Consider the following 26,206-nt stretch of genomic DNA (forward strand, 5'->3'; position numbering starts at 1 on the left):
GCCCATCTGGATCTCTTTTGATCGTGATATTCGTTAAAGGGACGTCTCGGCTTATCAAGATGGCCACCCCTCTTTTCTTGAGGCCCGCAGAGGCGAAGAAGCGTTTTGTGTAGTGTTGGAAGGCGATGCGGCGCTCGTCTGTCCTGAGGAGGTGTGTCTCCTGTAGGCATATAATATCAGGTGCCAGCTGGGAAAGCCTGTGCTCTACAGACTTCCTCTTCCAAGGGGCATTCAGGTCCTGGACGTTCCAGGTTAACACCGAAAGCTCTCTATCCGGCAGGGCCATTCGTCGGTGTGTCAGTTAGTGGGTTTCCCCTGCTTCAGACCGAGTGCGGGGTTAAAGACTCCCCTTCCCCTGTGGGCAGGGCTGTGCATGTTGCGGAGGACTAGTATGGGGGGAGAAACCCCCCTGCAGCTAGCGTCCTGACCCCTGGTTCACCCTTTCCTTCAGTTATCTTCTTAGATCTAGCTCCCCCCCTTCCCTCTGACCATGGTGATCAAACAAAAGAAACTAGAACAAAACCTAAAACAGAAACAGGTATCGGTATCCAGACCAGCCTTCTACAAACGGGGCTGTCGGCTGGGCCGTAGCTACCAGCTAGATGGGAGACCCTAGGGCCTTGTGCATTGTCGGTGAAAATATAAAAGTGCGGGATGGAGTATAGATAGTCGTTTCCGCCAAGGGCCCAGGCAGGCTTGAAACCCCTCATTCCATGAGTACCATCCGCCGAGGCAGAGTTATGGGTGGTTAAAGAGGGGGCGGCCTCAGCGGTTGTTGCTGTTCTTACCCTTGGAGGGTGGGCTGCGCAGCCTGCAACGACCCTCCACTTGGGACCATGAGCGGAGAGATTCTCTGTTAGTTCCCTCGGGTGAGTGGCTCGAGCTCCCAGGGGCCTCCCCTCCCGCCTCCGGGTTCATGAACAGTTCCGCTTCTTGCGAGGAAGGGATTTGTCGAGTTTTCCCCTCCCATATGAAGGCGAGGCCAGAGGGGAAGCTCCAGCGGTAGGTTATCTTGCGTTCACATAGCCAGTCAGCCATGGGTTTGAGAGCTCTTCGTTTTGCTAATGTCGCTGCTGCCAAGTCTTGGAAAAGGGATATCTCTGAGTCCCGGAAGTGGATGTGTTCCATGGCTCTGGCTTCTTGCATTATCTCCTCCTTTAGCTTGTAAAAGTGGACTCTGACCAGCACATCAGCTGAGCCATTAGGATTTTGTCTAGATCTGGTTCTTTGCACCCTGTCAAGCTCTAGGGGGGCGTCATCTGGAAGGGTGATGATGTGGCGGAGGAGATCGGCTACGTAAGATGGGAGGTCTTTCTCCGGGATCGCTAGTGGAATGCCTCAAATCCTGATATTGTTCCGCCTAGAGCAGTTTTCAGCATCTTCTTGCTTGGCTTCGAGTGCCTCACATCTGCACTCCAGGGCCCTAATTCTATCAGCTCCCTCTCCGATCTCAAAGTTCTGTTCGCAGAGCGTTGTTTTAATTTCCTCAGTTCTTGACTCAATCTCCCCCACTCTCTTGTCCAGGCAAGCAATTTGGGTTTTTACTTCTTCCGTCCCCTTTTGGAATTCCCTGGTTAGGGCTGATAAGAGATCATGCAAATCAGCTTTTGTGACAGACTGGGAGGCCATGGATGCCTGGCACTCGGGTGGGGCATTTCCCATTCCCCCCTCACTGCGCTCATTCTTCTTGTTTTTCTCCCCCCTTGCAGGCATGTTTAGCAGCGTGGAGATGTCCGTTTGCTTTGTTGCTTTGTTAGCTCTGGACATAACTATGCATGGGGACCCCGCACCCAGAGGGAAGGAGAATCTTTCGCTCTGCTTTGTACCTCGAGGTGGAGGGCCAGTTAGCTTGGGAGGTATGGATCGCACCCTGGAATCTTGCTTTAGGGAGAATTTCTCGGAGGCGGCCTCGGGCCCCTGACCCCCATCTAGTCACATAAAGCTCCAGAGCGTCTAGGAGAGTCGGATCCCACTTAAAGGCCAGGACAAAACTTGGTAGAAGCTCACAGCCCCGGGCTCAGATGGTAAAGTGCAGGAGCCGGACCAGCCTCTGGAGGGTGCCCCGTGGGTGACTCCCCAGTTCCCGGAGCACATGGGTGGAGTCCCAACGGGCGTGGTACGGCAGGTGCCGCCTTACCTTGATCTACGATGGATGTGGGACCCAGGCATGGGGAGCCCCCAGGCAGGCTCCCCCTCAGTGCTGTGCTCGGCCCCGTTCACCCCCTGCGAGGTGGGGGGGCCGTGGCAGGGATCCTCCAGTGATGCAGAGGATGGTCCGGATGTAGAGTGGGGCCCCAGCCGCCAAGTCTGTACTGGGCACGGTCCTATTCGCCTGTCTGGCTTCCGTCCAGGGGGTCGGAGAGGGAGTGGAGGCTTGTCAGATTTCCAGGCAGAAATGTTCAGGAATGGGGGTGATGTCAGGCTGCCACAGGAGCTGTTCGTGAAGGGGGACCCCCCAGGATCCCGGGGGTCAGCTAGTGATGTCGGGGGGGGAGGGCCCGGCAGGCACACAGAGAGTATCTAGCTAGCTGGAGAGGGTGCCCGGGCCCCCGCAGCAGTAGGCCCCTGCAACCAGGGCCACGGTGTCGATGGGATGCTCCGGTCCGGGTGGATCAGGACCCACTCCATGGCTGTGTGCCGGAGGGGGGGGGTATTTGTGCCTCGGGCAGGTGTCGCAGCGGCCCCTACGGAACCCGCCGAGGAATGTCCAGGAGCTCCGGGGGAGGGTCGGGCGCAGGATCCTGGAGTGTCGCTCCCGAGGAGGCCCCACCTCTGAGGTTGAAGTTGAGGCCGGACTCCGCTCTCTGCCCGAGGGCGCGAAGTGTCCCCAGCAAAGCCTCTGCGACCTGGGCCGGGACGCAACTGGGCTGCTCCGGTCCGGATGGCTCAGGTCCCCCTCCGTCGCCGCACTCCCGAGGGGGGGGCACTCACCCCAGGCAGGAGCCGGGCTCCTCTCCGCAGTTGAGCCCGATGGCCCACCGCGACTCCAGCAGCTCCCGCCCAGAAGCGTCCAGGAGCCCCGGCGTGGGCTCGAGATCAGGCACCCAGTGAGTCGCTCCTGGCTGAGGCTGAGATCCGCTCTCCGGCGGGGGGGACGAAAGCTCTAGGAGTCTGGCCCGCTGGACGAGGTCCCCAGACCGAGGCCCCACCCCCGCAGAAGTGCGGCGGGAATCAGCACTCTGGTGGTTCGTACAGCGGGGGTGGGGGGAGGCTGCCAGGCACAGGGAAAGAAGAAGGCGCCGCTTGCCAGGGGAGCCCTGCTCGGCTCACCGCTCTGCCGGCGGCTGCTGATGGTCCGATGCGTCGGGGGCAGGTCCCGAAGCCCCACAGCACCCAACTCGTGTCACGGGCTCAGATCGGGCCGCACCTCCAACTGCCGCGCCGCGATTAGGTGGAGACTGCCATTTTCCTCTCGATCTGCAGGAGGGATCTGCGTGCTTCAGAGCCCGGAGGAACAACCGTTAGCCCCCACGGTTTCGCGTCGGGAGACTTCCAGGACGTGCACCAGCCTTTGCTCCGCACAGCATTGCTTCTCAGCAGGTCAGACCGGGCATTGTGTCTGGTAGCGTGGCGCCAGCTGGGAGCTCTCACAGAGCCAAACCGACCACCATGACTCGAAGCCACGCCCCCCCATTGCAAAGTAATTATTTAAAATTAGTTCTGAAATTTCGACAGGTGGCGTAGTGCAGCTCGACAACATCATCCTCAGCTCTCATGCACCTCGGATCTCATGCTCCATGACTCCGGACATGACTTTGGTGTCCATACTTATAGTACTCACTATGCTTCCCAGCCTCAGTTCCTATTTTCTGTCTGTATGCTCAGCATGCTGTGTCAGAATAGGATGTCAAAATATTTTTCGGATGCCACTATGTCGGCGCCCAAACTGTCAGATTTTTAACACAGGCGAGACTGCAGCTCCAAAATGTCCATCACCTACCCACACAACATCTGTGTATGATGTCAGCTAGTCAGTAGTCGAAGTGTACAAAAAGAAGTAGTGGAACTATGTTCTCTGCTGGCCTTCACCCACTCCCCACAAACCCCATCACCACACCCCCTCCCACACACAATACAAACCCCAAACTCGTGCGCCTGCTGTTTAAGGGAACTTTCAATGCAATGCATTGAAAGTGCAATCTGCAACGTCTTCCTACACTTTTATTTTAAAACGAAACCATTCCGGAATGGTTTCTTTTTAAAATAAAAGTATAGGAGCTGTAAAAGTTAATTTAATAAAGTTGAGGAGCACCGCTCCCGACCGCTCCCGCTCACTTCAACCACTGCAGCTAGTAGACCATCACATGGAGCATTGTGCCTCGATTTAGTCCAGGTACCCGAACGCCTCAAGGGAATAATGCTCAGTGAAGTTGGTAATAGGTCGGCCCCCATCGAAGTCATCGGCATGCCCGACCACTAAGTCTTTGCATGTCCACACTGATGGGCCGACCCTTTAAATGAAGGGTGAGAGGTAAGGCAGTCACCATAGAAAGTCGATGAAGAGATCCCACTCCTTCAGTAACTCACATCATTCCTCTTCTTCCTCTTCCCACAAGAACAAATAAGCGTAGGCACAGACGAGACAACAGCTACTCATCAACCGAGGGGGGTAAGTCATACCTGTCCATGGGGGCATTTATTTATTTATTTTGTTTATTTATATAGCGTGCCGGGCCCAAGGGCATCTGGGCGCATATCTTAATGTTGGGAGAATGGGGAAAATTAGAGCAGGAAATGCTTGATCTGGTCACCAAGTCTGTGACTGGTATGGATTCAGCCTTGATGTCGTCAGCGCTATTGCTAACTACTGTGCACAAGGGAGCCAGTAAGAATGCATCAGAGATGGGAGACACGCTCCCAAGCTCAGCCCCTTTGAAGTCAAAGAGGGTTAGTCCTTCGAGTTCAACCATTACTTCTGGGGGCACCAGTGTGCCAGTGTCAACCACTAGGACCATGGCTTCAGCTCTGGCCACTCTGCAGACCCAGGGTTATGTCCCTGAAATGAGGACTGAGTATTTTTAGTTGATGCACTCGATCTTCGATGAAGAGGGGAATCCTGACACCTTCAGCTTTGAACTGCATGCTGGGTTAGAGGGATCAACTCTGTGTCTGCTTTTTTGACTTACAGTTGGCCCCCAGCCTTCATGATGTGAGCGGTTTGGACACATCTCCCAATGTCGACATTCACCAGGCAGCACCACACATGCATCTAAATGTACAATTTGGTAAAATTGTTGAGAAGGTGGTGGGCTGTAGACCTCTGCGCGCCCCTCAAAGCCGTTGATACAATACGAAATGACAAATACCCTACAAAAAGTGTCGCAGTTTCATATGGCCCTTCCATTTAACGCGACCATCACAGATCTGGTTATGGCATTGTGGAAACACCTGTGCTCGACAGTGGTCGTTGACATGAAGATCACCAAGAAATACAAGCACATGGCGACCAGTCTTTCATTTCCATGCACTGGTGTCGCAAGGGATTATTAGTCCAGGTTGTGACGGTCAACTTGAGGACGTCGACATCGACTCTTCGAATGGACAGAGGCTCAAAAAAGACAGATGTCTTTGCCGAGAAAATCGTTGTGTCCCTGAACATTGTGCTGAAGGTGAATGCCTCCAGCTCTCTTCTAGATATCTCATGCTTTGTGGAGTGATGTGTTGGCACATTTACCAGAGGGAGGACTCACAGATGGTTTTTTGGACATCATCAAAGAGGGTAAGGAGGCGGCCTGCCAGTTCCTTTAGTCTGCTTTGAACACAGCAGATTGTTTTGCCCAGTCTTTGGGGACGTCAGCGGTTCTCCACAGGGAAGCTTGCCTCTGATGGTGAGGGTCCTTCAAACAAGATGCTTGGACATGGCTTTCAACAGGGAGCATCTTTTTGGTCCCGAAAGCTGATGCGTCTCTGAAAAAATGTAAAGAGTCCCAAATCACAGCTACATCTTTAGGACTGGCGCTATAACAGCCTACCCCATTGTTCTCCTTCACCTTTGGTGCAAGAGGAAGGGTTTGTTGTTGCTATGCCCCTTTTATGAGGAGGACACAGAAGAGATGTTTATGCCCAAGGTCAGATGGAAGTCAGGTGACTTCAGCGTCAGTGCTGGCACATGCCTCGAAACCTCTTTGAGGTTTCCCCCCACACTATGCTGATTAAGTGAAGAGAGTCCAAGCATTCAAACAGGTGGCTGGAGATCACCTCTGAAGCTCAGGTGTTTCAGTTGGTCGACTGAGGTTACTGTCTTCTATTCCTGCGCAGAACTCCAGCCAGGCCTCCTCAGACTCAGAGCCAGAGCTGAAGGAAAGTTAGCTTCATTGTTAGCAAAGGGAGCAGTGGAGGAGGTCCCAGCTCAAGAGGGAGGAATGGGTTTATTGTGATAATTTCGAAAATAATAATGTCTAAAGTCATTTTTTCGAAAAAAAATGTCAAAATAAAAATGTCGAATTTATTTTCAATACTTTTTTTTTTTAAATGGGGCGGTTCCCCCAATCCCCCTTTTTTAATTTTTTTTTTTGTTTTACCCTTTTTTTTTACTCCCGGACCCCAAAATAAATATATAATTTAAAAAAACGGAATTCGACATTTTTTTTTCGACATTTTTGTCATTCGACATTATTTTTTCGAAATTATGACTGACCACCGGAGGAATGAATTGGTGCTTTTGGGTAGGGGTAAGGACTTGGTCAGGGGCTTAAACATGTTCTCGAGGAAGGAAAATTCAGGATGGCGACGTTGTGAGAAGTTCTCCAGGCTCTGCAAAGCCAGGACTGGTTGGTGTTGTTGGACCTATAGGACGCCTACTTCCATGTGCCGATGCACCAGAGGCATAAGAGATTCCTGAGGTTCAACATCAGGAAGAAGCATTTCCGATTCAAAGTGCTTCCCTTTGGATGACCTATGCACCCAGAGTGTTCACCAAGCTGATGGCAGTGGTGGTGGCCCATCACAGGAGGGACCAAGTCTTTGTCCTCCTGTATCTGGACGACGGGCTCATCTGGGGCTGCTCTCTGAAGCAGGTATCGAGGCACCTTCGAGGACACTTGCTTCAAAGTTGTGGCTTCTCCATGAATTTCCAGAAATCACACACAACACCTGCACAGAGGATGCAATTCATCAGGGGAGTCCAGGATACACAGGTGGGAATGGCTTTTCCCGCCAAAGAAAGAAGCACCAGCATTGGTCAAATGGTCACACTGTTCCGGAACTTGCACAATCTATCAGACTCAGATTCCTCCTGGACCTCATGGCCACCTTCATTTTTCTGACGTCAGAGGCAAGTCTGATGATGTGTTGCCTACAGTGGCTACTCTGTGGTCAATGGTCGCGGTTTTCTGGTGAAATGTTGGATGTCCTCAGGGTTTCAAGGACAGTGGTCAACGTTCTGTTGTGGTGGTGTGACCAGGGGAATATGATGGTGGGGGAACCGTTCGTGGTAACTAGTGCAAACTGTTCTGCTTGTGGAAATTTCCCCAGAGGGGAGCTCTGGGGGATGCCTTTTCAGTAGGGTGGGGCCTTCGACTTCACTATGCCTTACCCCCTATTCCGGTCATACCGTTGGTTCTCAGGAATTTCAGGAAGTTTCAGCTCGCCTGATGCTTCTTGAGAGGCTAAGATATGATGGCTGAGACTTGAAGGATGATGTATTAGAAATGTTGCTGGCTACACAAAGGCCTTCTACGGGCCCAATCTATGCGTGCAGATTGAGAAGGTTTGTGCATTATGTGTGAGAGGCGCGTGACCCTTCTGGGTGGCCCGGGAGTTTCTCTTGTCCCTGGCCAAGCAAGGTCTACAGCTGGGCACAGATAAAGGGTACCTGGGGTAACCTGACTTCTCTTTCTCTTTTTAAAAGACTACTGGACCAGGTTTCTTTCTTTTCAGGGTCTATGGTTGCCCAAATGCTGAAGGGGCTTGTCAATTTGTTTCCCCCAGTTCAGTTTTTAGTCCTAACCTGGTATCTCTATCAAGCACTTTCCTACTGGATGGTAGGTCCCTTTGATACTTTACACTTTGTGTCGATCAGGTCTCACATTGAAAACTATGTTTCTAGTGGCAATTACATCGGCCGGACATGTAAGTATAATGCAGGTACGGTCATCGAAGGGCCATGCAGTGACCAAACAGACTTTTTCTCGCTGGACCATCCTGTGCACAGCTTAGTGTTACAAAAAAGCGGGCATGGAGAAACATTAGAGACAGTGAGCCCACTCCACAAGGAGGGTGGCTGATTTCTTTGCTCTGAAAAGAGGGGTGTCATTGAAGGACATTCGAAGTGAAGAGTGAGTTGGGTTCTTGCCACCCTCTCCCCCACCAAATTTAATGGCGAGATGAAAGGCCATAAAACACTGTAACATCCATACTATTTCGGACGAATTCCTAACGGACCAATGATCGATAAATATGTTGAGAGGTATCCTCTCAGTCAGCCCTACCGACTTGTCACAGTGCAGATCTACCCATGTGTGAATGAAGAACTGGAGGCCATGGTCAGAGAGACCTATATGGATAGCCTTGACTAAGCACCAAGGAGCCATGGTGCTGACGTCATTAGAGACACCACAACATAGCAGCGTTAGACATGAAACACATGTGAAGCACATGTACCATCCGCACTTCTGGACACAAACGCACATTCGAATACATGAAGAACACAAGCGTACCATTCTATAGTCAGACATGCTATCAATTTTTAACTCTCAGAAGCTGTCGGAAGCGGCTGCTGTTGTTGAGTTGTTGAGCATTGGAGAAGCAGTGCGGCTTGACAGCGAGAGACGAGAAACGCAAGAGACTTGAGGTCCTTTCCTCTAACTGACAATGAGCATGAACGAACAGCACAAACACGCTGCTGCAAGCAGATCCGCAGAGACGCGTCAGAGACACCAAACAAAGTGCCTTAATTCTGAGTTCATTGACTCCCCCATGCCCACCCTCACCCCCACTCCGACTGGTAAGAGCTTTCCAGAGAGCCTTGGCCTAGACTTGGAGGTTAGTGGGGCAAGTAGTCAATGCAGCCACACCAGATCCTCTTTTCACAGCAGAGGGCTGCTCGAGGGCTCCGGGCTTGAAGATTAGCTTAACGATTTTGTAAACTCCTGCGCTCCCACGCTTATTCTCTATTAATAGTGTTTGTGGGCACACAAGATTATTGAAGCCCTGGGTGGGTGAGAGCTCACAGTTGAGTATTGGGGGAAGGGAAGCTAAGTGAAATTGTGCGAAGTGATGAGTGGAGAAACAGTGAAAAGTGGATTAAGCGACTGTGTAGAAAATCGCATATGCGACCCCCTCCCTCTTTTCCATCAATGTTTTTACCAATGCAACTTAGAAACCTTCTATTGTGAGAGCGTGTAGAGTGCGGGTAGACTGTGGGGCAAGACGCTTTGACCCCCGAAACACCGGCTTTCACGGTGAAGGGAAAATCGAAACGCTATCTGCTGCGCAGTGCAGCCGAGAAATCTACAGAGAAAACTATTGGCATTACCATTGAAGCCAACCATGCACAACAAATGGAGTCACCAGGAATTTAAAAAAAGGAAAGATCTCAGAGTGTGTTCCTCATCAACCACCTAAACTCTTTAGTCAGGTTACTAAAGAGGAGTGTCTGATATCGGATAATACTTTAATAACTGTTACTGACACACAATTGAATCCCAATGCCCCTTGCAAGGTGACTAATGTGGAACATCAGGCTAACACTAATATTTTTGATACCTGTGTTAGTCTCGAAAATTAAATAAAAGCAATTGAGAACATGCAGGAAAGCCTGCAGGAACGATTAAGTGTGTCTCCAGGACTATTCATCTCACAGGACACCTCTAACGAGGTGATTTCTGGCACCCTAATATCTGGAAGAAGTGGGATAACGGGGCCAGCGTCATCATTAGACCGCACTTCACTTCCTTTTCAAGGCAGTGATTCAACCTGTAATGACTCGAAGGAAGGAGACTCAACTTGGCTGGCTGCTTTAAAATGGTGCTACAATCTTTTATACTCTTGACTTCTATTGATCAACTCAGTAGTTCAATCACATATGAGGACCTAAAGTTTGTTCACCTGTTTGATCATGAATGATTGGGGAAATGTGCAGTTTTTTTCCACTAAGAAATGGTGGAAAATTCGTCATAGAACACTAGTCATAGAACAGCAGCTTCGAATCTTACTATGGCCGCCAGGGTAATTGCAGTGAGCCTGCACCTGTCAGACCAAGGATGAAGATAGCACGTCATTTCGATTCAGATAGGTGGCAGGAACTCCCTTCAAACTGTGACGCATCAAGCTAGGGTTGGCTTTCCTCAGTTTTCCCAACCTCAGCTCGAGGCTGACAAGGTTTTAATTAGTGTATGGCATATTCTAAATTGGAATTCTCGTGGTCATAATTCAGTCTTAAACAGGGAGGCAAGTGTGTCAATTACACGGGCGAACCACACTTGTGGAGAAGCTCGATGAAATTGAAGAGGTACTGGTAACCTGGTCAAATGACCACCCACATGCTGGTACATTAATTGTGGGCAATTTTAATTGCCAGTGCTTTGTTAAGGACTTCTGACTGGGGCGATCTTGATCATAGATTATATTTTTGTTAAGAAATTTGATGATGATTTAATTGGTCCCCTAGATATTTTTAAATCTAAAAAAGGTGATCATTGTATTCTAAATATTTCATTTACTTTTGAAGGTTTAGAGAACACATGTTAGAAAAATCATTGGTTGTGTCCAACTCAAGTAACAAAGTAGCTCAATATAGCATAGATTCTAGTATAATAAACTCAGGGATGAATAAGTGGCGGCTTGGACTAAGTGTCAATGAGAAAATCGCACAATCTATGCCAGGAAATATCCCTAATATATTAGCGCGACTTGAGAAACCAAAGCAGAAAACGCTGTGCAAACCAATAAATGCGCCTTTCCTTCTTAGCAGGGAAAAACATGATCCTGAAATCCAGAAGCGCAAATGTGCAATGCGCAAAGAAATAAGACATTTGCGAAAACGTATTGACCTTGTACCTATGGAGAAAGAGAAACAGAATAAAAAATTAAACAACGATACAGGCTTTGGTGCAAATTACATCCAATTGAAATATATGTTGGAATCAGCCAAGTGCTCTTGAACAACATAATTAAGAAAGACACTCAGGCAATATGGTGGACACTGAACAGCAAAGAAATGGTGCAAAACGTGGTTCAATCAACTAGTGTAAGCGAGGGAGATTGGGTCGATTTCTTTTATATTAAATATAGAGCAGGAATGTACACACATAGATCTTAGAAGTACACCAACTTGCTTCTAAAAATCATCCGCTCACCTTTGAACGGCTCGATATTGAAATTATCATCAGTAAACTAAACAACTAAATTCGATGTGGACCTAATGGAATAACTAACAGGATTTTTAAGAACAATCCTGTACTTTGGGCAGACATCCTCTTCAACTTGTTTACGCACATCATGAGTGACCACATCTCTCCCATGTCTCGGTCGGGTTCAATTTTAGTACCAATATTTTAAAAAGGCAATCACGCTGATCCCTCAGAGCACTGCAGATTTTATCTGGTGCTAAAGGAATTACAACAATGGGCAGAAAAAATTCATCTTCTCAGCCCACTACAGACAGGATATAGGAAGGAGGTTGGAACAATTATGAGTGGCTTAGGCCTTAAAACCTGCCTTTACGATGTATCTTATTCAGGGAGAACATTATATGTAGTGGCAATTGATCTTACCTCCGCATTTGATAATGATTACATCAATAGACTGTGCTCTAAAATGTTGAAAAACAGTATTGATCCGGCCCTATTGGCTATGATTCAATTACTCTACTCCAAAAATTCTACTAGGGTTGGACTTAATGCTCTGGGAGATCTATCAAGGTAAAACTTTGTTGACCAAAGGAGTCCGGCAGGGGTGTGTAGTCGCCCCCACTCTTTTCAATTACTATTTAGCAGACCTTTGTGGTGCTAGTAAAGAGTTGGGAGGATACATGCTGACGTGATCAGGATTTAAATTAAATATTATCGCGTGTGTGGACAATTTCCTTTTAATGGACTATACTCCTGCCGGCCTCCCGCGTCAACTTGACGGGGTCAATCAGTACTTCACAGAGAATTCTCTACAAATAAACATCACTAAATCGTATGTAATGGTTAGTGCCAACAAGAAAATTTGTAGGGAATATATGTGGAAATTGAACAATGCCACCATGCAGCGAGTTGACTCCATATGATATGTAGGCTACGAGATTGGGGTGAAGTAACAAAGGGAGAAGGACCTAGCCAAAATAGATGAAACAATCTCTTCTTGTCTTTCCTTGATGAAAAGAATACAAATTAAATTGTGTCAAAGTTTTGCCCATGATTCTTTACGGATGCAAACTGATGCACATCACTGATAGGAAATTCTTCGATGTTTTGGAAGGGAAAATCCTGAAACAAGTGGTGGGGCTCCCCATTTTGGTGCCCATAAGTGTCATCAGACTTGAGCTAGGCCTAACATCCTGGTGGTCACAATTTGTTAGTAAGTCTCTGTTTCTAATTTATTCCTTGGTTAGTTCAGGAGAGAACACATTGTGGTACCACCTAAATATTCTCTTTTTGAAAAATACAAATCCATTCATGAAAAAACTTAAAATGAGAGGCGATAAGTTCACAAACATGCTGGGTCTGGACGGCTCAGAGTCTGAAACAAAATTTAAAAACAAAATTAAACAATGGGATCAACATTGTGATCTATTGGATCTGAGCTGACTAAATCTTTACGAGGGAAACAAATTACTGTATTTACCTCCCATTGAGTTAAGACCCTATTTGGCAAAATGTCCTAGCTCAAAGTACAGTGACTGGTATTTGAAATTTCGGTTTAACTGCCTTCCAACCCTGTAGGTTGTAGGCCCCAAGCTGGGAGTAACACGTGAGCTGAGACGATGCAGAATGTGTGATTCGAATATGACTGAGTTTCTGTTCCATTTGGTGATGTTATTTCCCTAATTCAACATCAGAGAACTAGACTGAGTTTCTTTTCCATTTGGTGATGTTGTTTCCCAAATTCAACATCAGAGAACTACTACTTTGAATGATTTGTTCACTCAACAGGTACAGTTTTGACTAATGATCTATGGCATGGATTAATGACATCTCAATTGTCATTATTAATTGCATTAGTAAAAATGTTAATCGACATCTTCATTGAGAACAACAAAGTGACGGAGCAAGGAATCTCTGACTTAAATAATGTGTGTTAATGTGAAGGTGATCAATTGAATTAAGGAGGATTAGCATCGTGACTCCGCTTTCTGAAAGGTTTCTACTTTAAATTCCTAATTTCTTTTTTCTTTCTTTATTTTGCTTTTTAAATTCATTATTTATGAGTGTCATGTTGAATAGTATACTGTCCTGCTTCAATTGTATGATAAAATGTGATGATGTACATAGATTTTTGTTATGAATTGTTATAAAAGGTTGTGTAAATGTACCATTTGTACAATTGACACAAATAAAAAATAAATTGTCAGAGGACAACTACATATACACACTGTCATTGCTTTCATTATTTTTTCCATTAGCCAAATGCAGCAACGCAAAAACCGCAAAGCATAAGAGATCCTGAGCAAAGCTTGTAGATGCTTAAACGCAAATAACCCTATGGAACGACCTGACAGAGCCAAGTGTGACTAACCTATGGAGAATATAATATAGCGTGGACAATGTAGAAACCGCATTGTTTAGGAAAATGACAGCAGTCCTCAGACCACTGAGCAAGGGGCGAGCTGAGCTGATTCAGGCTGGACAGAGAGCACAATGTGTGAGACAGGACCCGCAACCAAGGTCAAGAGATATGGAAGACATTCCAAACCCGAGACGACAAAGGGACCGGCTGCAGAAAAAGGGAATAAATCCATAAAATTCTGAGCTGCAGAGCTCAATTTCGTGGTCTCCAAACACGTGATGCAGCTGATCAGAGGGGAGAAAGGAGACCCAATCCCAGGCAGCCAGACACAAAATGCAACAAGTATGCAACACGTATGCAACAAGTGTTGCGCCGAACAGGGGAATATTCCTCATAAGGCAAAGGTGGTGCACAAAACTTACAATACAGACACGTAATTGTTCACATCACCTTGAAAAGGTGCACAGTGAGCTGAGAACCACTCCGGCTCCCAGGCCTGGGGACGTCAGCTCCAGCCAATCACAGTTTAGTACTTTATGGTTGGGTAGCAATGGGCAAGAACCAATGGTAAACCCATATCTCTGCAACAATGGTATAGTTAGTAAACTGGGATGGAACAGGCCAGCCACCTGGCATGGACTAGCCAGTAGAATCACATGTATATATACCCATATAGGTTATTGTGCTCCCGACGGCCAATCCCACGCCGCAATAGGTTTTTGGAGAGATGCCCAAGTACTGACGGAGCAGTGACGTGTTTTCTAGACAAAAATGGCCTGCGCGCCTTCTACTGTGTGACATGCTGGAATTCTTGTATCGATCCCTGTGGTTTTGGCTGTAATAAACCGCAGTTTGAACTTTGCCGTTGACTGAGTCCTCTGTGTATCTGGGAGAAGGTGTTCGGCCCTCGAAGTCCGTAAACTTGCAGTATCGCTCTGGCATACTTGGGAGTTATCCCCAACAGAAGGCTACCATGTGGGCATCCCTTCTGACTTTCACAGAGCACAGCAGCTTTTATCTGTCTAGTGGCAGAGATACCCGCTTTGGCAGGGCCGTTTTGCAAAGCTTTCAGCCCGCCTCCTTCGCATCTACTGCTATCAGAGTCTATTCAGATGAGGAATCTGTGTGAGGGTGCAATGCACTGAAGGGAGAATTTCTTACCAGTAATGTTCATTCTATGGTTTGTCCTCCCACAGATTCATCATCACTCTCATAGCCTTCCCCACTTCTGAAAGTTTTCTTGTGGGTGAGTTCTAAGAGGAGTTTAAAAAAAAAGGAAAGTGTCCCGGTGAACACATTGATTCTTGGTTATAGTTCCTGACTAAAAAAAGTAATCCCATTATTTTTATGTGCATTTTCTTAACAAGGGAATCGATTCCCTCGGCTTCTGAGCACGGAGGAAAAAGGTGACACAACGAGCTTGGGGGCATAGTGTGTACTTTAAGTATGAAAGCCGACATCATGTCTGGAGTCGAGGAGCATGAGAGCCAAGGTGCATGAGAGTCGAGCTGCAATGTGCCCCCTGGTGAGGTTTTCTGAGAACAGCTGATGCTGGTGGTTTTCTATCCAGATGATGAGCCTGTTGGCAGAGAATCCATAGGAAGAACATTACCGTTAAGTAATTGTCTCTACTCCACTTACCTCAGACATTTACACCTTCACTTTAAGGCCCCTCGTGTGTCACTTATAGCTAGACTGTCCGTGTGCAAATGAAGTGCGTTCCCTTAACAAATGTTAAGCTGCACCTTAAAGCATGTTTGTGTTTTCTATACACTGTCTTGACAACTCTTAGACACATCCATTGGAACACCTACTTTTGCTGGTCTAGCAGCGGCTAATGCCACACTTACTCCTTTGTGTTCCTAACTGACTTCCTTAAAGCAACTCTTGCATTAAATGCTGGCATACTGAGTGATTTAACAAGCATGGTTTCTATTGGTTCCGCGGTTTTGCATGATCTTTTGCACTTGATAACAAATACATGTTATTGTTGTCTCCACAGCCGCTCAAGATACCGAAACCCTGGCATTACGTCTCGTTGGCAGCGGGCAGTTTTGTACCGGGCGCATTGAGGTTTACTATGGAGGAGCCTGGGGGACGGTGTGTGATAATTTCTGGACTTTGGTGAATTCGCAGGTCGTGTGCAGACAGATGGGATGTGGAACTGCCGTGGCTTCTCGTGGTGGGGCCTTCTTTGGTCAGGGCACTGGAAGCATTCTTCTGGACGATGTTCTCTGCAAAGGACAAGAGGTGCACCTATGGGACTGCCCCAACCGAGGGTGGAACGTAAACAACTGTCTCCATAGTAATGATGCTGGGGTTGTCTGTTCAGGTACATCACATTTTGATTTCTCCTATTGTACAAAATAATGTATTTCCGAAGCATCTTCAAAGAGTAAAGAAAACGGAAAGATTTGAAGCTTTGAGAGAAGTACACGCGAGGAAGACTTTGGGGTGAATTAATCAGCGGGTATTTGATGGGCTGATGATGGATACATGTTTTCATGAAGGACATCACAACTGGCTCATAATATAAAATACACTGCAGGCTTTTCTAGAGAGACCAGACTCCCATGTATTAGAAGATAGGTATGTACAGATTCCTCTCCTCCTCTCTCTTAATGTGCATCTGAAAGTGTCACGGTAGCTACGCTATAGTCCAAGACATATGGCGCTGACATTCAGAAAACGTTTTTCTCAGTAACCTTTGATGTCGCTGATCAAAGATCACAAAATGTGACGAGAAACTGATCCGTTCACTATGTTAAATTTCAAGTTTCATGGCAATTTCCATGTTGGAAAGCAGGGGTTTTTGTATTGGTTTTTCCCAAAAAGAAACAGGACACATATTTTAATATTTCAATTTCAAGAAAATTAGATGGCCCAAGTTCAAGATGTTAATTTTTTAATATCCCAAAATTTGCTCTGACAAATCCAGCGATGTCGTTACTGCTTCCCCCAGTGATCATCTGACACTCAAATAATGGTAGTGTGGGACATTTTCACTAATTTCCCACTAAGCACATCTCCTGTTGAAACACTTTATAACTTTTCTACAAGGGATGACGTCACATCACACGGCATGGGGATCCCAAGGGCTGACAGTTAGAGCACTGTACTCAGTGACCATGTCGCTTCCATCCAACAAGGTTTGGCTGGCCTACCCCACTGCAGGGTCCCAGAAACAAGCAGAATGACACTCTTGTTGTCTGACCCCTCTAGGTGCTGGGGCCCCTTTCTGTGCCTGTTACACCCACGTCAATACACCGAGTAAGAGCCACTACCCTTCACATGCACGCAAAGATCAGGTTCAATCCACCTCTGCACTGGAAAAGGTAGAACCACAACAACAGGATGCATAAATAAGACTTATTCTAACACAGACATATGAACACAAAGCAGTTGCTAGTGGCAATCTCTGTCCTCCCCTACAACATGGATATTTTATCCTTTCTTGCGATTATCGGGAGGTGCTTCATAATGCCCCCCTCTTACATGGTTCTTTCCGAACCTAAATTGTGATACATTCAGCTTCCACCAAGTCTGGTCACCTATTCCATCGTCAGAATCAATAGGCGGCCTCATGAGCGTGCTAGTTACACCACCCTGTTGACCAGTCAAGGGTGGCACATCATAAGCCTATGTCAAGTACTGGTCTTACTGGGAACGACTGCAGACAGTTTCGAGTGAATTTTGGCCGCTTCTCTGAAGAACCCACTGTGTCAGGAGATAGACTGCCAGCCCGTTTACTCATAAAGATGGGAAAACCCAGAAGGGATAACCCTCTATTGTAACAATGGTAGGTAGATCTTTCATGTAGAAGAACCCAGGATTGAGGAATAGAAGCCTGAAGATTGGGAGTCTGAGTAGCCATCGATATGGAAAGTCCTGAAAAGTAAGGTAAGCAGCAAGACATTAGCAGTCAGAAGAACGGCAGAAGAAGGACTGCAGAACAGGTGGAAGGCACAGTACCAAAGGGGAAACTGAAGGAAGGAAGGATGAGGTGGTTGGGTATCAATGCCAAGGTGACAACTAACGCAAAGCAGGGTGTGACAAATTGGATTCTGCTCAGCAGGAGTAAAAGGGCGAGTGGGGGTAAAATGGCGCACTCAGCCCTCACAGTTAAGCGATATTCCTCTTTCGCCTTTTGTGGTAACGTGGGCTGGGGGAAGGGTATACTCTTAAAAGGGGTGTGAAGGTGAACCAGTAGTGATCCCAACAACACAGTAACACATTCCAAAAAAAAGGGAACGTTCAATCAAGGTTCTATGAAAATATATATACTAATTAAACACACCATCTGCAGTAGAAAGGGTAGAGAATATTGTACAAAAACCCATCCTGAAGGGAGAACAGAGAAGATGCGACAGACTGAGAAAAGTGGCACTCCGAGCATGGTTCTGGGGGTGGTAGGTAGGTTACTAGGAAGAAAAGGATATGTTGTTTCAGAAAACAGCTGTGATTGTGACCTAACCAGTCTCTAGTGCCAAAGTGTACCGAGGAGGCAGTTGTGGTAAACAGGATCTGGATTTTGTTCTTGGCGGGTTGACAAAGTCAGACCCAGTGCCGAACATTTGATTGTGTAAGCCCAGGCAGCAAGCGGGAGCAACGGATGGGAGCGAATGCTGTCGCTCTGCGCGGTCGAAGGGGGGCTCTCAACGATGCAGGTCGGTTCGGTCCCAGGGTCCCAGGATCTCTTTGCAGGTGGGCCAGGCCGAGTCAGGCTTTTGCCACTGTGAGGGGTCGATGTTTGATGCTCCAGCGATTGGATTTGGTGGGCGGTGGCCGTCAAACAGTTGATCTTGGGGCCAATGAGGTGAAAAATGTCTACCTTATAAGGTTATTTTTGCTAACTCCTATTCATTCTCTCTACTATGCTGGTTTCTAAGAACAGTATCCCCCAGTTCACCATTCTAGGCTGTCAGCCAGTGGTATTCCAGATGTACATTAATCTGGAATCATAAATGGTTTCTTCTCTGTCGGGGAAATCCTCCAGCCTGGAACCTGGTGTATGATGAGTAAAAAGCACTTGCGAGTTGTTCTACACTTTCCCAGCTTCATGGATCGCGTGATCCAACGTGGTGTCCCCAAGCTTCCCCAATCTCCTGTGGCACCTAACCAGGTAGCCAGGACCCTTTATCAAACTTCAGCAAACATTCACATTTTCTATTGTATCCCAGGTTCTACCCATGCTATCCATATGGAGTGACAACAATTTAACATGCACATCATGTTACATCTTCTGATATACTTCATGTCTTGGAGAACTTCACTCCTAACATTTTGAAAGGTTCATATTACTTTTGTAATACAAACACATAGACACAAGCAGAGACACACATACAACAATCATTTGTCTGCATCACAAGTGTTGGACCCACATCTGTTTCCTCCAACTGCTACTGCAATGAAACAACACGTCATCACCAAGTTCATCTAGGAATTAAGGCATCACAATTGTTCTCTTGTGTTTTCCATTATTTTATTTAAACATTCCAATCTTTCTTTTAGCTGATTAGCTTTTAGCAAGCTAAACAGTTTCTTCAGGCAGCCACGAGAAACCTAATGGTATTCACCCACCTACTCCCTCAGGATCTTCCATTCAGGTGGCCAGGGAAGCGCCATCACTCCGGACCCTGGGGGTGGACAAGCGAGCGAGGATCACCTAAGTGGAGGGTCACGAGGGATTGGGAGGAGGATGCCCAAGGGCGAGACATGGTATTCCCTCAGTCCCAATATTACCGCAACCCACTCTCCCTCAGCCTTCATGGGGTATTTTCAATCTACCCCTTCTCCCCCTCCCCATTTGCATCAAATACCGAGACAAGGTAGAGGCAACTAAGAGCAGTAAAGATACCCATAGAAACAACACGGGGAAAGTAAGGGGAACATAGTATAGAAAGAATACAAGTTGTCCCACTAGTAAAGTCAGGCAGGGTCAGGCATTTAATAATGACCACTCAAACCTGACTCACTTTACTGTGTGGTTTTTCACAAGGAGTAGAGCAAGCTGAGGATGCTGTCCGGACCCGAGAAGCCAAGGAACAGAGAGCAGCAGAAATGGAAACCTGGAGGAGCACAGTGTACCGAGACGCTGGCCGGGTTTTGTGAGGGGCCGCAGCATGGCTTCGGAGCTCTGCCTCCAAGGAGCCGGAGTAAGGCACCCTGGATCCTGCTGGGTGCGTTCAGTGGAGTGCTCGTTCCCTAGGGATGTGTGCTTGTCCCAAGTGTGTCTGAGGGTCAGGTGGTGAGACCCTGACCTCAACCCTGTGTATCCAGAGGAAACGCTTGTTAAGGCGACGCTGCCTGGTGAGTGAGAGAGAGAAACTCGGGAATGTGCGTTTGACTGAAGCGAAACAGGAGAAAGACACAGTTTTAAAGCGTCACAGAGTGGAAAGAGAAATAAAGAGTACGAAGGACAGAAAAGTATAAGAGATAATCAGAATATGAGAAATAGAAAGAAGGAAGTTGCCCTGGAGGCACGCAAGAAAAGTAAAGTGAAAGGCAGACATTTGAACCGTGCAAATAACGAAAAGTGGAATAAAGACTTTTAAAGAGTGCAAAGTGTGCACCGTAAAGAGAGGACAGTCTGTTAAGTGTGCAGGAAGAAAGAGAAAGAAACTGACAAGTGCAAGTGTGCACGTTAAGGGAAAAGAAAGTATGTACGTTGCGCAAGAGGCCCGATAAGAAAGCAAAGTAAGGGGCAAGAGTGCACAGTGGAAAAATGGAACAGCAAAGGGAAGGTGCAAGTGTGCAGAGGAAGAAGCGAAGAACAAGAAAGGGTACAGGGGGCACGCAAAGATGAAAGGTTTAAAAGGAGGAGCAAGGGATAAAGAGAGTTGTTACAGATCAGAGTGGTCATGCCTAGGAGGAGCAAAGAACCAGGCGGTTTTGAAAGTCTCTGATTGTACCCCCACAAGAAAAGTGTGTGTGCAAGAACTATAACTGAAAGGAAAGGTACATCCTGACAAAATGAACCTGTGTTTGAAACCAAAAGGGGCATAAGCTTGGGGAATGGAACCCAGAGAGCCCTAACACAGTGGAATACCTATGATGTCATGATATTGAAGGAAAAGCAAAGTACATCCTGACAAAACTGAATTTGTATTGGAAATTGAAAGGCGCCTGAGATTGGGGAAGGGAACTCTGAGAGGCCTAGCCAAGTTGTATTGTTGAACGGATTGAAGCTTGGGGAAGGGAACCCTGAGAAGCTTCAAATGGACCCAGGTATTTCTTTTGTGGTGTTTGGAACTTGAACAAGTTAAAGATTGGACAAGGGAACCCCAAGGAGCCAAAGATATTGATATTTTATTTCTATCGCGCCAGTACACAAGTGTTTCAGAGCGCGACAAGGCAAGGGCGGGGAACAGGGGAGAACAAAACAGCGATCTTACTAGGCCTGGTGACATTGAGAATGCGCAAGTGCATGGGAGAGGGGGAGGGGAAAAGTGCATGGAAGGGGGGAGAAGTGGAAAGTGCGAAGCAGAAGAGAAACAGATAAATAACAATAAATAAATATTAAAGGCAACAAACAGTGGTAGTGCAGCCAGCAATTTGCAAGTGCTTGGTTTAAGGCAGCAGACATGGTAGGTCTGATAAGTGCAGGAAGAAAAAGGGGAGGCTGTATGGGTACAGATACAGACCCCAGGGGTGGCCAGGAGGCAGTGCCGAAGGGTGGCAGGGTGAGCAGGTACCTGGGCCCGGAAGACAGTGGGTGGCCAGGTGCACAATGCCAAGTGAACAGATCAGCAGGGGAGAGGGGGAGCAAAGGCAGAAGAAAAGAGGAAGGTCTTGAGGTGCTTCCGGAACCGGAGATGGTTCTCCTCAAGTTTTAGAGTGGCAGGGAGGCTGTTCCAGAGGGAGGCCCCAGCCGAAGACAGAGATCTACCCCCAGCTCGTTTGTTTGAAAAACGGCTGACCCTGAGGGAGTTGGAGGTAGAGGAGAGAAGAGCTCGAGAGGAGAGGTATTTGCGGAGGGATAGCTGAAGGTATTTTGGACCCAGGCCCAGCAAGCAGCCTTGTGGACAATGCAGAGGGTTTTGAATTTAATCCTTGCATCCACTGGTAGCCAATGGAGAGATTTCAGAGCTGTAGAGATACGATCCCAGGGCTTGAAGCCAAGGACAAGACTCGCAGTCCTGTTCTGGATTAGTTGCAGAGGGCGGAGAGTAGAGGCAGGTAGATTTCGAAAGAGGCTGTTACAATAGTCCAATCTAGAGAGAACCAGAGCTTGGGATACCATGAGCTTCTGGGGGAAGGAGAGGAAAGGTAGAGTACCTCTGAGGAGGTGCAGTAGGAAATTTTACTTTTTAGAGACCTCAGAGATGTGGGATGAGAAGGAAAGGGTGGAGTCAAAGATGACCCTGAGGTTCTTAGCCTCGCATGTGTGGGTAGGAGGAGGGCAAAGGGAAGCCGGCCAGATAGTGAGGGGAAAGGATGGTGAAGGTGTGCCGATGAGGAGGATCTCTGTCTTGCTGGCATTCAGACAAAGATCACCAATCTTGTATGGCAGTTAGGCAATCAGAGAGGGAGAGGAGGTGGCCGAGGGCAGCCTGAAAATGAGTTGTGTCGTCAGCGTAGCACTGGAAATATGAGCAGAAAGTGGCAATGCAGTGGGCGAGAGTTGCCAGGTATTGGTTGAAAAGCCAGGGCGAGAGGTTAGACCTCTGGAGAACACCACAGGTAGAGAGGAAGATAGATGAAAGGAAGGACCCAAGTTGGACCTGGGAGGGATGATCTGAGAGGAAAGAGGTCAGCCAGGCCAGAGCCTGATCAGTGATACCCAGGGTTTCACGGAGACGGTTGAGCAGGATGGTATGGTTGACCGCGTCGAAGGCAGAAGAGAGATCGAGGAGGATGAGGACAGAGTTAATGTTAGAGTCAAGGTTGGAGAGCAGATCTTCACAGATGTTCAGGAGAGCAGTGTCCGTGCTTCTGGCAGCTCTGAAGCCAGACTGGTGGTCATGGAGACAGCCAACAGAATTGGAATGAAGGTTATGCTGAGAGATGGCCAACTTTACCAAGAGTTTGCCCAGAAAGGGAGTAAATGTCACAACCCTCGCCCAAAACCCCCTCTGGCAAACCCATTGGCCAGGTGGAGTCAGGACTCGGGCCTCTAGAGCCTGGCATCCTCTTCAAAAGCCCTCATGGGGCCAATCCTGGCGCCCATGGCGCCAGGCTCATACACCATGAACAACAATGTGCTTGGGAACGACTTTATTGTGTTGTCAGCCAACATGGAGGCATCCACATAGCTTTGTTCCCTAAGAACCAAGCTATGCGGTCTAGTGTTTTGGGTGTGGCAGGCCTGGAACTACTTTCCCTGGTACTACTTTACCTGGGCTATATAAACCACACCCTGAATGCAGAATCTGCTTCAAGTTATTTTCCAGCTTGCAACGTGACGCTCACTGTGTCCAGCTATTCCCTCGAACCTCGGAGAAGCAGAAACTACAAGGAGACAAAAGGAACATCATTAGCAGCAGCATCTTACCTGCAGTCTTCATCTTTAAACACTCGCAGCTACTGAGAACAGCTTCCTCGAATCTGCACGCCTCCCGGACAGAACGACCTGAAAGAGGAAGATAGAGGCAACATTAAAGAAAGCTGTAGAGACATTTACAAATTACAAACTGCTCAAAAGGCTTTCCTGGCTGGTCGCCTCTCGGCTGGCACCACTCCGGACATTCCACTTGCCCCGAAGAACACCACGACCTACAAGGAAGGAAAACACAGGTTAGCAAAGGCAAGACTTCGCAGCGCTGCGCATAGCGCTTACTTACCACATGATAGCGCTCTTAATGCGCCATCATTTACCAGCGGGGCTCAACCAAGCCAGTTCGCCGCGCTGAAGCTCTGCATACCTAAGGGAGAAAAAAGAGAAATTTTAAACAAAGAAAGGCATGCAGGATAGCAACAAAACTAAAGAACAGCAATAAGACCTACCTGAACAATATCAAACGGGCCGGCGTCAGTGAAGTAACTGGACCGCACTCGCCCATGAAAGACAACGTGCCCCTGCAAAGAAAGCAGGACGGAGAGCACGCCTAATTCTACCACAAGGCAGAACCTTCCCCGCAGACCACATCAAGGCAAAGCTGAGAAGCATACCAGCGAGTAACCCGTCTGGGTGGCGTCCCTGTGGATACCAGGTGAGCGTTACAGTAATGGAAATTGGGCAATAGTTATCTGGACAAGACGGATCAGCTGTGGGTTTCTTGAGAAGAGGATGCACAAAGGAGTGCTTCAGAGGGCAGGTGAAGGATCCCGAGGTAAAAAAGTGGTTGCAAAAATCAGCAAGGGCCGGAGCGAGGGTGTCAATGTGGTCCTTGATGGTTTTAGAAGAACAGGGATGAACCTTTTTTGACGATTCTTTCATAGATCGTGACTTGTCTAGCAACCTTGTCAGGGGAGAAAAGAGGAAAGGACGAGAAGGATGGTGGGGGGTGGCTAAAGGAGGGTCAGCAAGCACAGATTGAGAGGGAGAGGAGGGGGGTGGGTGGAGAGAGTGGACAGGATGTCCTGGGATTTTTAAATGAAGTTAGAGGCAAGGACATTGCAAAGAGCCTGGGAGGCAACAGGAGGGGTTGAGACTTCAGCAGGGTTGGCCAGCTCCTTGCAGGTTTTAAAGAGTTTGGCCGAGTTGTTAGATACCGCAGAGACATGAGCTTCAATGTGGACTCTCTTCTTGGTGAGGACAGAGAGTCGGTATTGCCTTTGTAGCAGGCGACAGGCTAGTTTGTCAGAGGATGAACAAGAAGTCCTCCATTTCCTCTCAGTCGCCCTACACTTACGTTTAAGTGTAGCTAGGTCAGAGTCATACCAGGAATTGCACTTGGCTTTGGACTTCAAACGGATCCTCATGACAGGGGCAAGTGCATCAAGCGTATCAGAAATTGAAGAGTAGAGCAGAGACAGGGCTGTGTCAGGATGTGAGACAGCCAAAGGTGGAGGGGGGGGGGGAGAAAGTGGCGGCAAAAGCCTCAACTGACACACGCTTCATGGGCCGGATGTCCGAGAAGGTAGGTGGCAGGTTTGGGGTAGGCTTGGCTTGGGAGGAAGAGAGGAAGAGATGAGAGGAGATGAGGGAGGGATCGCTCCAGGGGAGAGGAGTGGTCAGAGGGATGGAGAGGGGGAGGTCAGAGGAGATCAAGTCATCGAGTGTGTGCCCTGCAGAGTGAGTCAGGCCACGGGGCAAGATGGACAGGGAGAGGGAGTCGCTGAGGTCACTGAAGAGTAAAGAGGAGGAGCAAGGAGAGTCTAAATGTATATTGAGGTCACCGAGGAGGAGAGTTGAGTGGTAGAGGCCAGGAGGGAGGAGGAGAGGTGTGACCACTCAGACAGAAATGAGGTGATATGACCAGGAGGCCGGTAGATGGTAACCACAGTAAGAGAATGGGTAGGCGAGAGGAAGCCTACAGACACGGAATTCAAAAGAGGAGTAGGTCTGAGTGGGAATGATAGAGGCAGGAATCCACTCAGGAAAGATCAAGGCTACCCCTCCCCCCCCACGGGACCGGGAGGATCTGGGTGCTGAGAGGATCTTGTAGCCATCAGGGAAGAGAGTGTCAAAGCTTGTGACAGAGCTGGCCGTGAACCATGTCTCAGTAAGACCAAGGACATCAAGGTCTAGTTCTTCAAGGAGGTGGCAGATGTCACAGGAGTGTTTGACAGCAGAGCGAGAGTTGAGAGTGGCAATATGAAGAAGGTTGCCAGCCTTAAAGACCTTCCCAGGAGGGGTACAGATCAGAGGTACGCCCCGCGGACAAGAAAGAGCCTTAGAAGGGGCAGAGGAGGAGGAGGAGAGAGAGGGCAAGGTAGCCAAGGGGGGAGAGAAGGGGACAGCAGGAGATGAGAGGAAATTGATGAGGCGAGGGAAGTGCCTATCAAAGAGGAGGAGATTGGCCTGAGGGAGTTGGACCATGACAGTGCCATTTAGGTAGAAATTAATGATGACTTTAGATGAGTCGAAGGAAGCCATGAGACATCCAAGCGAGTGCCACCATTAATGGGAGAGGAGGAGATAGGGCAGTGCACAGAGACCATATGAGGAGTTCATAGATCTGACACTGAAAGTATTTGAGAATATTGCAAGGTCTTTGTGGAGAAGGTCTTAAGAATATCCCTTTTTGATTGAATTCATTTTTGTGACATTGACCAAACTACACCTTTTGGGAAGACCACCTGAAACCAACCTTGGTTTGCAATATTTTTGTTGAACCACTGTTTTCTTCTTTTTTAAAGATTTTGTATCACATTTTTGTAGAGAGTGAGGGCAAGCAAAGGTTTAGATACTGACAGACTTTTATTTTGGACTATCAGACATCGACAGTATTTAGGAACATCAGTTAAGGGAACCATACCTTTAGAGTTAGGGCCAGGTAAGCATTACACTAACCCAGGAAACGTAGTAAATACAGGTTTTGAAACTAACATCCTCGAGTCTGTGTCTCGCTTGATACCATGCCTTTCTAACACAGCCAGATTAATAACACATTGTTCGAATGTGATAATGTGTAGTACATATAAGCAAATGAACACCAACCATAATGCT

The 26,206-nt window shown here is 47.8% G+C and overlaps 1 protein-coding gene across 1 annotated transcript in view; it reads left to right on the forward strand.

Annotated features, from left to right (window-relative positions):
* Positions 1-19,764, forward strand: part of LOC138473467 (deleted in malignant brain tumors 1 protein-like) — a 107,013-nt gene extending 87,249 nt beyond the window's left edge. The window contains exons 4-5 of the mRNA XM_069612113.1: positions 15,706-15,985; positions 19,652-19,764. Coding sequence (XP_069468214.1) covers positions 15,706-15,985; positions 19,652-19,764 — 393 coding nt within the window. The remainder of the gene's footprint in view (positions 1-15,705; positions 15,986-19,651) is intronic.
* Positions 19,765-26,206: the final 6,442 nt, after the last annotated feature.

The sequence above is a fragment of the Ambystoma mexicanum genome, chromosome 8 (assembly GCF_040938575.1).
Source record: "Ambystoma mexicanum isolate Mex_15411 chromosome 8, UKY_AmexF1_1, whole genome shotgun sequence".
Taxonomy (NCBI): Eukaryota; Metazoa; Chordata; class Amphibia; order Caudata; family Ambystomatidae; genus Ambystoma; species Ambystoma mexicanum.